We start from the raw sequence: 15,009 nt of genomic DNA, 5'->3' as shown, positions 1-15,009 counted from the left end.
ATTGCAAAGTGGAGGAGTAGATAATGGCCCTTCCAGATGGAAGATTCATGGCTTTTATATCTATTGACGCTAAATATTCCCCGCTATCCATTGCACTGAGGACCGAGCGCAGAGACTGCATCCTGAACCTTGCAATAATGGGACGGTGATTAAGCTGCTTTAAATTCAGAATCAGACAGAAAGAAACCATCCTGCTTGCGTACCAGGAAGATGTTTGAGCAAAAAACAAACCCCGGCTGGAACAATAACTCTGGAATCTAAGAGAATATCTATCACAGCCAAAAGAGCTGTCCATCTGGATGGATCTTGGGGAAGAGGAGTGGCAAAATACTTCCTGATCATAGGACCTGCCAAGTCCAGGATGTATCCCTTGGATACACTGCCACTCACCCAGATATCTGGAATTGACTGGAGTCAGACGTCCCAGAATCTGAGCAAGCGGGCCCCTGAATTGGGTCCTCTGAATGTATTGCAGTCTGTTTCTCAGCCCGCCTGGTGCCAGTACGTCGGGTACCTATTGAGGAACGGCCCCTGAAAGATCCCATGCGAGAGAACACAGACATGCCTCTGTAAGGTTGAGATCTGCCCATGTCAGGGAAGCACAAGGAATGAAACTTGGGAGTCTTAACCCTGGAAGATGAGACCAGAAGATAAGGACTCTTCCCTCAAGTTATAATCTTTGTAACTTCAGGACCAAACACAAATTACCCTTCAAAAGGGTACGGCTTCTAAGGTATGACTTTGACTCTGCATCAACATCCCATGATCTGAGCCAAAGAGCCCTTCTAGCAAACAATGCTACAGACAAGACACGTAATTATAAAAAGGCTGCATTTAGAGAACCATCTCCAACATAGACCGTAGCATTGCGTATCTGTTCCACTAAGGCAAGGCGATCAATAACCTCCCCTTCTGCCTGTAGTCCAGACGCTGCATGTTCAGGATTCTATTATTATGTTGACCCAGGAAATAGCAAAAATGGGATGAAGAGAAGTGCCAGCAAAGGAAAACATGGTTTTAAAAAGGTTCTCACTTTTCCTGTCAGTTTGTTCCTTCTAGGTGACTGTCTGCACTATAGGAATTACGGTACCCTTTGTAAAACCTGACTATTAGAACATCCACTCTAGGCAGGCCTTCCAAAACCTTGGTGTCCTCATCTAAAAAATATTGAGAGAACGTCCTGGGAACCTGGATTCTGTTGTCCAGTTTAAGCAAAGTCTCCCTTAGGATATCTGAAAAATATGAAAAAGCCGGAAAAGTGGATAACTGCTTCTTCTCACGCTTAAACAAGGATGAAGAACTAGCTTCAGAAACATCAGTTTCTGACTGCATTTATTAATTCATAGAAAACAGAGAAACCAGATGCACCATACAACCATTAATAATTATGCATAATATGCAAGTTTTTGGCATACATTTGGCCAAAATTATAAGCTTACCCACCATCGTCAAGGTAAACCTCATTGGGTAAGTCCCTAACACTATGGGGGTTCATGTCTGGGGCGAATTAGGATCCATAAGTTCACCGTTCTCCTGTGAGGAACCTACAGAATCAGAATCTCCAGGAAATGCCACTGAAGACTGCCATGACCGCTTCTTAGCAGTTACAGATTCGAAGGATGACAGCATCTTATCCATAGATGAAGACAACTCGAAAAGGGATTTTCCCAAATTTTGGACTGATAACTGCTCAGCTGAAGGGTCAGAAAGAAGCTGGGCACAAGGGAGAGAAGTGTCACTCACACCTCTGACTGACTATGTAGCTGCCTTGTAAGTTCTGCAATGGAGTCAGTCCTTTCCGGAATCACCAATTCATCTATCTAACTTCCCGACAGCCAGTTCCCTGCCTAATTATATTCCAAAAAGGTCTAGTGCAGGTAAAAATAGCAAAGGTGTAGGAGAAGCACACAGTAATGGTAAAGTAGTGAAACTGTCTACAACCAGTAAATCTATAAGGATTTCAGCCTCACAGCAAAACTCAGACACCCCACAAATAGTTAATCGTAACTGCAGCTCTAAAACTACAAGCAGTAGATTATCATCCTACTGTATATATGCAACTATCCAAAGGGGTAAACAAACATTTTATAATCCCCAAAAATGTACAGCAGCATTTAGCATATATAGGTTTAATCAGCATAACAGAAATAGCAATGAATGAATTACAGTAGGGTTAACAACTATTAGTCACAGATTATAATCTCCACTCAAGCAATGTATCTGTTATATTTAGTAGTAGGGTTAACAACCTCATTTAGGCTTTAGACCCCACCAAACACACTGAAGCCCAGGCCTCACTATTCCAAGAGACCCCAGCCCCTCAAGAATCTTGGGAGTCCAGTTCATGTGTCCCCCCTTGCCTCTGCTGTAAGCAGGGCACAGCAAAGGCAGAGAGAGGGAGGCCGGGAGTCTGAAGCACGCGTGACATCAGGGAAGAGGAACGGCAGACAAGTGTTGGCTGGGCTAGGGAGACACGGGTCGGGCGGTTGGGGCCAGCAGATGAAATTAGGAGGGTATAGGGGACCCCAAAAACATGAGTGCACTGGGCCCCAAGATTTATGTTGCTGGCCCTGCACATGCCACTCAACCCTGCACCTTATAGCCTGTTTTAAGGAGTCAAAAACCCAGACAGGTCCCCCTGCCTCTGGCAGTATACTTGCAGCCTGCTAGTGTGCCTCAGATGCCAGTCAGCTTTTCATTCCGTGTGAAACTAAGTAAGGCAGGGGGAAGGAGCCAGTCACCCTGCATGCCTGGGAAGAAAGTCAGAATCGGACAAGGCTGAATCGCCTACGGTGACTGACTAATTACTAGCAGAGCAGCAGCTGGTCGAAGAAGCACCCTTGCGTCTGCGTCGTATATTGGGGAGCGTGTGGAAGACAGTCTCAGCCCTGGCGTGAGTGAGCAACCAGGTCCCGTGCAACACAGCTTGCACCGAGCGTCTTTTTCACCCAAATAATGCGCCATAGTAGCAAATGGAAGCAACAAAATCGCTTCACAAGACTGCATCGATTAATTTGATATGTGACACTTGTATATATGTGTGTTACTATATCTGTATACGAAGCACAACAGACCTTGGCATGGAAAAATGCCACAGCTGCTACATCGAAACATTTTATATACAGATTCAGACTCAGTCGGACACATATATACAAGTTTTAAATATCCAATTAATCAGTGCAGTCTTGTGTATGAGAACATAGGTATTTTGGTGATGTGCACATTTCACAGGGAATAACTTTACTGTCTGTTAGTATATACACAAGTACATTTTAGGTTTTTTTTTTTAGTTTTTTTTCAGAACTCGTAGAGCTCCCTTTTGGATGAAGAATAAATATCTTTATGTTATGCTCATTACATATGGAAATATGTGCCAAAAAAAGAATAAAATCCTTTTCCCATAATTTTATGCAATTAGTGTAACACCCAATTTAGTTATATATCAGCTACTAAAGTGGTTTTATTAAGTACAGGTGTATGTTTGGGAATATATATATATATTATATATATTTTTTTTTTTTTTACACATTTTTTTAATAGCTCTAACATTTTTATATTTATAGTGCAAGTTTGGTCTGCACATTACACTGTTACTGGCTATTTCACACACACCGGTTTTGACCGGACGCTTTTTTGCCGCTAATCAGTGCCTTTCACATGCAACGGCTTTGAGACGTTTCTAATGTTGTGGTTTGTTTTCTTAATGTAGAAGGCATGCGCAGCAGCAGCTCTATTCAAACATAATACTAGTTTATACACAATAATTGAAAACAGTACTACAAATAAAAGTATTAAACATATATATCTTTATCCTCGTCTCCCAACACTTGAAATCTTCTTTCAATTCAAAGCAAACCTCTTGCCACGCCTTACCAGTGGCATTTCTATATTTATAAATATCTTGTGTTTTGTCCCACAAAACTGGTCTGGCTTCTACTAAAGACATAAGCCTCTGAGTATCTATGTCACAGTTATCACTCATGTTGACACTCAGGTACCACAACACTTGGAAAAGATAGAGTTGTGGGCGGATACAAACTCAGAAAACCAGGTGTGTGTGAAAGCAAACATGCAACATGTACTTCACTGACTTGCAGTGATTGCACGGACACGGCAGCCATCCTTGTCAGTGGATATTGCCGGCTGTAACAAGGCGACCGTGCCGTCTGAAAGGACCCATCTATTTATATAGTTCACGGTGTGTGTGAAATAGCCCTTAGAGGTAGTGTTACCTGAAATGGAAAGAAGCTCACATTTTCAGCCGGGAGCTCCACTATTGCCTGGGACTGCCATTAATAGAATTCCCACCGCTAGGTGTCTAGGGATCAGCCCGTGCTGTATGCAGAAGTACTTGGGTACTTTAGCATTTTGAAAATAGCACTCACATTGACCGTTGTGTTCAAGCGGTCATAGTGGCTAGAACAAAATTAAAGGAATCCTGTCTACTCCAGATTGGGTCCATTAATGGTCACAATTACTGCCTTTTGAATGATATTATACACAGAGGCGGGATGGGCCGGGGGGGCAGGGTGCTATGTGCCCCCGGGCCACAGCGCCATGCGGGCCGCGGGCAGTCTGTGTCTCTGTCTACCGCGTGTGTAGTGCTGACCGGACGGAGTTCGGTCAGCGCTACACAGTGACTGACAAACACACAGCAGCTGTGTGTTTGTTTTAAGTAGCAGCCAATGAGAGTCTGTCAGACTCTCACTGACTGCTGCTCTGCAGGAGCCGCTCAATCTTCGGCTCCTGCAGTGGCTAATGGGAGAGACGTCATGACGTCTCAGCCATAATGCAGAGCGGGCCGGCCCGGGAGGACGGACGGAGGAGCGGATGGCGGCGGGAGCAGGAGCAGAGATTCAGGTAAGTGTTTATTTTAATTTTTTTATTATTAGTGTCTACTGGGGGGGGGGGGCACTACTGGGGACCCTACAAGAGAGGAGACCACTGCTGGGGGCACTACAAGGGGGAGATCCTTACTGGAGGCACTACAAGGGGGGGGCTACTACTAGGGGCACTACAAGGGGGGGGCTACTACTAGGGGAACTACAAGGAGGGGGACTACTACTAGGGGCACTGCATAGTGGGGAGGGGACTACAACTGGGGGCACTGCATCGGGGGGTAACTCCTGGGGGCTCTATATAAAGGGCAATACTGGCGGTACTGCATAGGGGGGAGACTACAACTGAGGCCACTATTTAAGGGACACTGCATTAGGGTTACCACTATTGGGGGCACTGCATGGGGGGTAGACTGCTACTGGGGGTACTGCATAGGGGGTACCACTACTGGGGACACTGCATAGGGGGTACCACTACTGGGGGCACTATATAAGGGGCTTACTACTGAGGGCACAAGGGGCACTGCATAGGGGGGATCACTACTGGAGGCCTGCATAAGGGGGTCCACTCCTGGGGCACAGGGGGGCACTGCATATTTGCACCATTACAGGGGGCTGCCCCTAATCTTTACTTTTACTTTACATTAATCCCATATGGACCTGCCTCCTCCCTGGAACACTTGAGGGGGGGGGAGCCGTAGCACGCACGTGCTCCGGCACCCTGGCTACACGCTACTCCTCTGCCAGGGCCGCCTGCATGCATTTTCTCTCCAGGCTAAAAGTTGCCAGCTAGCCCCTGATCATACCTATAGTGCTTCTGTGACAATGGATATAGACAGTAGGTATTCAAGAAACAGTAAGAAAGAAATTTAAAGCATCAACGAAATGTGCATGGAACAGCTCCCAAAAACAGACTTCTAAAGCAAAGTAAAACAAAGAATCAAAAATGAATGTCTGTCTTATTTTTGTCACTAACCTTGCAGCTCTGCTGGTGCATGTTAAATGCGGAAACAATTCCTTCAGTGACCTCTCGTCCTGACCTTTCCACCAAATATTCAGCCAGTCGGTGTGCCAGGAAGCTCTTCCCAGTGCCACTTGGACCAGACAGCAGTAGTCGTCGGTGCTTTAGCAACAAACTAACATAATGCTGAAGCATAGGTTTGGGAATAAGCGATTCAAAGACTAGAAGATCCACACACTTTTCCTTCAGACCTAAAGTGAAAAGACAGGAAATAAAGCAGGAGAGGGAAAACAAAGGAAAGAGGAACGATCAGCATGTATCAGTATTATTGTCAAAAAAGGCTAAACTTTCCACCCAGTATATAGGATTATGGACCCACCTTTTAGCTGCAAAATAATGTTCGTGTTGCTTCGCAGGTTCCGGGAAGGGGAAGTCTCAGGGGGTTCCGTATCTAGATCCCTCTTTATATGCCCTAGGCTGTATCTGCTCACTGACTCCCTTCCTAACCCCAGTGTGGAGCCTGGGTCAATCTGATTTACATAATCCTAGACAAAATAAAGGATGAAAGGCATCAAGATTTTTAACATAGGTGAATCAGAATAAGTATTGGGAGAAAGACGGAAAGCGGGACTTAGAGAAAACAAATTGGGTTAAAAGAACGGTTGATCCAATCAGAAATAGAATAAGGTTTCACAAGAGATTTTGGCATCACTAAAAACAGTTGTTACCTGAAAGGTTTGGCACACAGCATCATCCAGACTCTTCCAGTCAGCCTTGTTACTAATCTTTACATAACCCAAGAGAAACTCCTGTTGTTTCAGATCCTGTAGATAAATGAGTGACAAAATAGGGAAGAGAGAAAAATCAATAATAACAATTGCATGTGACAAGTGAAAATAATATAAACTTACCATATCATTTCTGTGCTAGCTACACTAAATACGTACTTATTAATTTATACCCATTTGCTTATGTACCATATTTACATATAATTATTTTTCCTTTGAGAGGTATTATTATTTGACATACGGACATTTGCAACGACAGACTCTTGTGAGGTTGCCTTGGGGCTGCAAACAAGCGTTTTTCTGCATGTACTAGAGATGTATGAAAATGTATGAGACACTACTGACTATGACTCACCCCCTTAATAATATGCTGTGGGGGTACTCTTATCACAGTACGAAGCGTCACCTCCCGCTGAAGAGACCCATTTACACCATCCATCGGAGAAATATCTGCAAGAGACTCGCATCAGTTTCTTTGGCAATAAAGAAGTTTTTGTTTTAGAAACAACTATTATAATCCTTTAAACAAAAGAATAAAAAAAAATACATTAGATGTCCCAGAGGAGTTGATGACCATATAAAGTTTTTTTTTTTTTTTAAATGGTCACTTCTTTCTAAGGGGACTTCTAATATCCTTATGTTTCACAGAAGGGCTGCCAAGGCTTACATAAAATACACACAATAAACACAGATGCACACAGACATTTAATGCAAGCACATAACTCAACCACAATAATGAGTAAATAAATAATTGATTTATTACAGCAAACTTCTGAAAAACAAAATTTTTCAGAGGTTTGACCAAATTTTAGTGCTTAGTGCATCTTCCCAGTAAAAGTTGAAATACATTTTCTTTATGAAGTGTGTCTTTCATTGTCTTCCATTTGTCATGCTGTCCTAACTCAGAGTATCTTGCAGTTACACTCAGGGTCTATTGTTTATAGAGATGACAACTGTATTTTTTTTCCTCTAGCAATAAGTGGAAGCAACAAAATCTCATGGTCCATGTGTTACCTTATGGGAAATATATCACAGACTTTGGTAACCTGAGAAAGATAGTCAGATAAGCTATTTTTTTCTTTACTATTATTTGGATTTTAATTTAGGTACAAGACCATTTTTGCACAAATTTATATGTAACACTCAGTTTGAAAGTGTTTCGCTATATTTGTATATTACTTCCATTGTCACACAGGCCATCACAGAGGGAGGACGTTTTTCGGTACAAAGCTATTTTACACTATTACATTTGTTTTTGAAGTTGCATTTGAAATACCACACCAGATGGCGCTGTTTTCAACTTTATTCTAAAGATTCCCTACACTTAAAGTAGGATTCGATTTGATAGGAGATTGATGCCTCCTAAACACACCAAGGTAGTGTATTTATCACAGACATGTATAACCAGTAATTGATACAATATTGGTTAACAAACTGTTGTACTGAGCATTTAGGGCTTGATTACAAAATTACTACATTATCACTAATATAAAATATATTTATTGTAAGGGCACAAGTCAAAAATGACTCCGAGCATTCCTCCATGTTAATTTTGAGAGAGGGGGGCATGGTGTTTGAGGGGCTGGATCTCAATAACTTTCGTACATACAGAGATGAAATTTGCCATGCCAAATTAGACCCATGTGTAGATGCTGTTAATTTCAGGACAAACATTTTGTTGTTTTTCTCCACTTCCTGTTTTGCAAAATGAAACAGCTATTCGTCTATATTTTTTTTGAGTATACAAAAAATACTCTTATTTCAGTTCTTGAACTTTGGTGGGGTAAATTTTTGAAAAATTAAAAAAAAAAAAAAATTTAAAGATAGGACATTTCATTATATTTCGGATGTCAAAAGGGAATATGTGCCGAGTATACTCTGTGTAGCTACACAATAGAAACACAGCATGGCTGACTTCCATACTTTCTTCTGTGAGCAGAAGCTGAATGAGTCATATTTGTATCATACAGAGAGGAGAAGGTGGCGTTTTGGGGGTCAGTAGGGAGCACACTGTAACAGTATTCCCTAATGATCTTTACAAGAGGCTGCAGTTAGGCAATTGCTATTGCTCCTTCATGAGATCACTAACTTAATAACTTATTCATTGCAGAGAAAGTTGGGAGCAGCAAATTCAAAAAGTACTGTGACATTGTCTGTGACAATGTAGTAACAGACACAGAGAGGCATTAGTTGTGCCATGAGATGTACACTGAAGTGCCAAAAGTCATGGGATAGATGCCTAGTATCGTGTAGCCCGGCGAAGTGCAGCGCAACTCAACATGGCACAGAGGGCCTGATTCAGAGCCGGACGCTCTGACCAGAGCGCTCGCTCTGAATCAGGGCCCTCCTACCTAATATTGGAGCGGCCTCTTGGACGCTCGCATAGCTGTGGGTTACCACCCACAGCTTATGCGAGCGTCCATGATGATGGTCGCGATGGTCAAGATTTGGACTGGGCAAAATTTGGAATGGTGCCCCCCAACAACTTCCCATACCGAGGTGAACAGCCCCTCAGGAAAAAAACAGGTGGCCCTCCTCAGTAGGTGCTGTCGACATTTTAAAACCCATCTGTCTTTTCATCAGGACATGTCATAATGAAAAAAACCAGTGGGTCTACTACTACTGAGGAGTGCCGCCTGTTTTTTTCCTGAGGGGCTGTTCAGCTTGGTATAGGAATTTGTTTATTATCCTAGGAGGAAACCCTCGCGATTTCCAGTAAATTTATCCAGAGTGCCGTGCTGAATGTATTATATATATATATATATATATATATATACACACACACACTATATTTATAGTAATGCCCCATGTAGTGCCCCTAAAAAAATGCCCCCCTGTAGTGCCCTTATAGTAATGCCCCCTCTAGTGTCCTTATAGTAATGCCCCCTGTAGTGTCCTTATAGTAATGCCCCCCTGTAGTGCCCTTACAGTAATGCCCCCCTGTAGTGCCCTTACAGTAATGCCCCCCTGTAGTGCCCTTACAGTAATGCCCCCCTGTAGTGCCCTTACAGTAATGCCCCCCTGTAGTGCCCTTATAGTAATGCCCCCCTGTATTGCCCTTATAGTAATGCCCCCTGTAGTTTCCTTATAGCCGCTGAGATACACACACACACAAAAACTTACCTTAAATCCGCTCCTGCGTCCTCCGGCCTCTGGTCCGCCAGGCTGCTCCTCGGAACTAAGGGAGAGACATCATGACGTCTCTCCCATAGTGCCCGTGGGGAGAGCGGGAAGCTGGAGTTCAGGGGAGAACTCCAGCCTCCGGCTACCGTACAGACCGCATCGTGCACTGAGCTGAACAGTCGGTGTTCAGCCAATTCTGTGATCAGAGCCTGTGTAATGCGCTCTCCGCTCATTACACAGGCTACGATCACAGCACAGGCTGAACACTGACTGCTCAGCTCAGTGCATAATGCGGACTCTGTGCTAGGGGGGCGATCGCTCCAATCACCCCCCTGGATACAATACGGTGCTGCCACCATTACCTTTACATACTGCTATTCCATGTCTTTTGTCACTTCAGTGAATATGTAAAATGTTATTTGTACTCCTATCATCATGTACACAAGTATTTGTGGCTACTTATATTAAAGCTGGATAATAGGTCTGCTAACATAGCATACAGAGCAGGGGAATATTTATAATGGGGGTGGAAGGTGTGCAGCGCACACGGGCACACCTTGCACCTATATTATACTTACCTCTCCGTAGTCCCATGTCGGTGCTAGCGCTATAAAACATCTGGAAAATGGCCACGGCGGCCATTTTCCCGTTGTTTTGCTCATGCACAGTACAGGGAAATTGGGCGCCGCGCCCATTTTCCTGGGGACCTGCGCATGCGCTATAGACTTTGGGCACACTCTAGTGCCCAGAGGCTAACTGCGCTGCAAGCCGCCAGACTGAGAGGAGTGGGCCCGTGACGGTGACTGTACACGGGCCCCCTCCTCTCTAGAAACGCCCCTGATACAGAGTAATACACATTGGAGCATTATGACCATTTGTGCAGTGGGGATCGGTATGATATGCAGACGCCGGAAGCCCGATGGAGTGAAATCCCGACAGGGGCAGTAAGTACCCTATCCCTCCCCCTCTCCCCCATAACCATCCTTTGGTGGTGCCTAACCCAATCCTCCCCTGGGGGTGCCGAGCGTTAGGATTCCAGCGTCAGTATATCGACGCCCGGGATCAAAACTGAAACTACCATAGTTTCACATTAACATAGTTGCAATATGACTGATTATCTGTGGTAAATGTACTGTAGTTGATATGACAGATAGTCAAGAAAAGTTAGGTCCTCATTGACTACAGAACTCTGTTTGAATCAGGTTCATATTTATTTTACTATATCACATGATAGCTCAAGTTAGGAGATTACACAGTAAGCCTCATTACCTGTGTCTGAAGACGCAGGAATTCGTAGGGACTGCGTGAGTGTCAATGCCAAGGAACGTCGCGGGGAAGGGCATGAAGGAGGATTGCTTGTAGGCAGTGAAGAGGGTGGCACCACCTTTAGACGGTCATTTTCTGCCTTCAAAAGGTCAACTTCCAGCTGACGAGAAAGAGGGCAGAGAAAAAAATAAGGTTCAAAATTGAAAGCCTGAAAAGGGAGTAAGAATAAAAAAGGAGAAATAAAATTTAATAAAATTACTTCATAAAAGGTGTTAGAAACAGCAAAATCCCGTAGTTTTGGAACTCTACTAATTTTATAAATGGAATAATATGTATTTCAGCACTAATTTCATCTGAACAGAATATTTCATCTGCTTTCATCTAAACAGTATATTTATTAATATAAATAAACAAGAACATTCATAGGTTTTCAATTTGACAAGTATGGATGTATACCACTGGTTCCCAAACTGTGGGCCGTGGCACCCTGGGGTGCCTCAGGACACTTGCAACGGTGCCTCAGGTTGGTGGTCCAGCACCTAATCAAATTATTTATGGTCAATGTAATGTAAATATGTGGACAAACAGAAGTGCAAATCTGTCCACCACTACTTTACTGAACCTAAGGATGACAGGTCAGCACAATTTACTTCACTTTACTTAATTTTTTCTGAATTTCTCAATAACAAACTTTTGGCTTAGAGGTGCTGTGAAAACAATGCTAGGGCGCAGTGATTCAAAAAAGTTTGGGAACCACTGTTGTATACAATACACGGCAGAATCGGATTATCTGTATCTAGTACATGAAGCAGTTCTCAGGTGGAATCACTGAGGACTGCTTCATGTTCAGTTTCCTAATATTTGTCATGTAACTTAAATTAGCCACATTACTTTATAATGCATTTTTAATATACAAAGCACATAATATTTTGTAATAACAAAATAATGCATAACTGATGAACTGCAACGGAGTCTGAATCTGTATACAAGGTGCTACAATGCAGCGGGTGGCGTTTTTTTTCCCATGCCAAGGTCTGTTGTGGTTCGTATACAAATTCAGCCACACACAAATAGTGTGTTGCATATCAAATTAATCAATGCAGTCTCGTGAAGCAGTTTCTGCCATCCGTTTAAGACTAAGATGCATTTTCAAGTGAAAGACGCTTGGCGCAAGCTGAAATCACGCGGGACCTGAGGGCTCACTTGCAGCAGGCATCTTGCGCCGCATGGCATATTGAGGCTAAAGTCGCATACACACTAGACGATATTTATGAACGAAATGGATAACGATATAGTTCAACAATATATCGTTCATATCATCCAGTGTGTATGCAGTGAACGATCAACGATGTGCGCTCCCGCGGGTCGCTAACGATATCTCCAGTCAACTGAAAATGCAGCTCTATCTGGGGATATCGTTAGCGATGCCGTGCTGCTGAATGCAGCAGGGCCCAGCTCCCCCCTGGCGCGCTGTTGTTCATCGTGGCTGACATCGGCAAGTGTGTATATCGCTCATCACACACATCGTCTAGTGTATGAGGATACATCTGTAGATCTCAAAAGTCACTACACCGAAACAGGAAGTATAATTGGCGTGGGTGAATAAAATATTTAATCCCTCCCAGAATAGGAATATCTCTACAGGTACTATTTTTTATCTTTATATTAAAATAATCTTATTAGAGAGCAGAAACTCAGTGCTGATCTGATTACAATAGAGATACATACCAGAGACCTTGATCTGACAGCTGATGCTTTAGGCTGGGTACACATTTAGAAAAAACATTCTGCGCTGGAGTGTAGGTTCAATGAATAACATTTATTTTATAATGACACCATAGATATCACATTAATATAAATGTAAAGCTAATGCTCTTATTTCTTTATTAAATTTGAATAAACACTAAAATCAGTGTAAATAGAATCCTTCACTCTAAAAATTAAGTAATAATCTAGGTATACCATAGACACATCGATAAAAATGACAATGCATATAAAATAGCAATACATATGACTATATATGAAATTAGTATCAGCTTGAACAATTATGAATTCCTTGTAGCTAAGTGATTAGTTCCAAAACCTAACTTAGCAGCAATTTAAATGACAATCTTGTTATCCGGACTTTCTTCATGTGCACATACAGAGAAACAGTCAGTATATTACCTCCGGGTATAAACTGTATAAGGCAAGCATATCCTATTAAGTGTCCAAAGTCTGACGGCTCATAAGGGTCATTCCCCTAAGCCAAATCAAGGTAGCTTGGTATCGGGTCCAGCCTGACTCACCATTTGCAGAGTGTAGCTGACAAGCGGGAGAAGCCAAGAACACTGTGCAGCATTCAATCCAGTCTAATAGCCGGAGCGCTGGCTGCCGCTGCTTCGTCGGATGAGCTGATAGCGGGCCACTGGCTGCTGTGTGCTGTACAGGTAGGAGAATCACGGATACTGCTCAAGGAAATCCAAAGCACCAGGAACAACTACGTGTTTCAGTCACTGCTGTGTGACCAAGTTGGGTGTTCCTTGTTTCACTCTGCTAGATTAAATAGCGAGCTTTCTCATTTGATTGGTGCTTAGAAATTGAAAGTTAGTAACCACCTGGATCAACGTCTGGAATCTTGATTCCAGGCTCACTAAGTTGCTTAATTTGTAATAGTCTCTTCACATCATATATTCATGCTATAGGAACCATATAATTGTTCAAATATAAAAAGCAAAAATTATATCCAAATCATGCACAAATAGTCATAACAATTTACCCACATAAAAAAGGGAGGGGAATTCATCTATCTTATCACTCAATTTATATTTCATTTAATTATAACAACGGAGGTCAAAAGGCTTGAAGATATTAACTACTTAACTGCTGGTATATCTATATACATACACACCTTCACTATCCAAAAGTATAACAATTCATTATATATATATATATATATATATATATATCACACACACACACACATACATCTCACAAATTAATTCCACCAATGGATAATAAAGACAAATTAATAAATTTAATAAGTTATAAATTTATATAAAAAATTTAATAAAAGAAGGGAAAAAGAAAACCTTACTTATCAGTCAATATGTCCAATACACTGTGTGTGTGAGAGGAGGGGAGGGGGGAAAAGGGGAGAAGGGGGACGGATGTAGGACAGATGTCCCCTCCATCGACCTGACAGTACGTATGGAGGGGAGAAATGTCCCACATCTGTACCCATCAATCCACAAATTCCAAGGCTTCATTCAAGCCATCAGGTTGCAAGGTCTGAAGTTTAAATATCCATTCAGACTCAGCTTGACACAAACGACGAAACCTGTCACCACCACTCAAGGTTTTAGCTATTGTTTCAATACCCATAACTTGAAGACATTTAGGATCACAATTATGTTCTTCTCTAAAATGTCTAGAGACACTGTGTCTCAAGACCTTTCAATATATTAGTGCGATGCTCTCTAAATCTCTCTTAAAGAGTCCTAGTAGTACGTCCCACATACAACTTAAGACAACTACAATGTAGAACGTAGATCACAAACCGAGTTTCACAATTAATGAATTGTTTAATATCAAAAATACCACCATTACTGGCACAGATCTTATTAGCCTTGTTCATCATGTAATTACAAGTTGGACATCTAGAACAATTATATGGTTCCTATAGCATGAATATATGATGTGAAGAGACTATTACAAATTAGCAACTTAGTGAGCCTGGAATCAAGATTCCAGACGTTGATCCAGGTGGTTACTAACTTTCAATTTCTAAGCACCAATCAAATGAGAAAGCTCGCTATTTAATCTAGCAGAGTGAAACAAGGAACACCCAACTTGGTCACACAGCAGTGACTGAAACACGTAGTTGTTCCTGGTGCTTTGGATTTCCTTGAGCAGTATCCGTGATTCTCCTACCTGTACAGCACACAGCAGCCAGTGGCCCGCTATCAGCTCATCCGACGAAGCAGCGGCAGCCAGCGCTCCGGCTATTAGACTGGATTGAATGCTGCACAGTGTTCTTGGCTTCTCCCGCTTG

General features: G+C 42.5%; 1 protein-coding gene and 1 long non-coding RNA gene across 3 annotated transcripts in view; one reads left to right on the top strand and one right to left on the bottom strand.

Moving 5' to 3' along the window:
* Positions 1-15,009, bottom strand: part of NAV1 (neuron navigator 1) — a 251,123-nt gene that overhangs the window by 41,781 nt on the left and 194,333 nt on the right. For both annotated transcript variants that reach the window (XM_088449333.1, XM_088449334.1), the window contains 5 exons: positions 10,980-11,136; positions 6,943-7,037; positions 6,528-6,623; positions 6,179-6,344; positions 5,815-6,050 (listed from right to left, as the gene is read on the bottom strand). In XM_088449333.1, coding sequence (XP_088305459.1) covers positions 5,815-6,050; positions 6,179-6,344; positions 6,528-6,623; positions 6,943-7,037; positions 10,980-11,136 — 750 coding nt within the window. The remainder of the gene's footprint in view (positions 1-5,814; positions 6,051-6,178; positions 6,345-6,527; positions 6,624-6,942; positions 7,038-10,979; positions 11,137-15,009) is intronic.
* Positions 1-15,009, top strand: part of LOC148502811 (uncharacterized) — a 192,088-nt gene that overhangs the window by 66,257 nt on the left and 110,822 nt on the right. The window lies entirely within an intron of this gene.

The sequence above is a fragment of the Taudactylus pleione genome, unplaced genomic scaffold (genome assembly GCF_031769625.1).
Source record: "Taudactylus pleione unplaced genomic scaffold, aTauple2 ptg000482l, whole genome shotgun sequence".
Lineage (NCBI taxonomy): Eukaryota > Metazoa > Chordata > Amphibia > Anura > Myobatrachidae > Taudactylus > Taudactylus pleione.
Note: the sequence above shows the minus strand (reverse complement) of the source record. Positions and strands in the feature narration are given on the sequence as shown.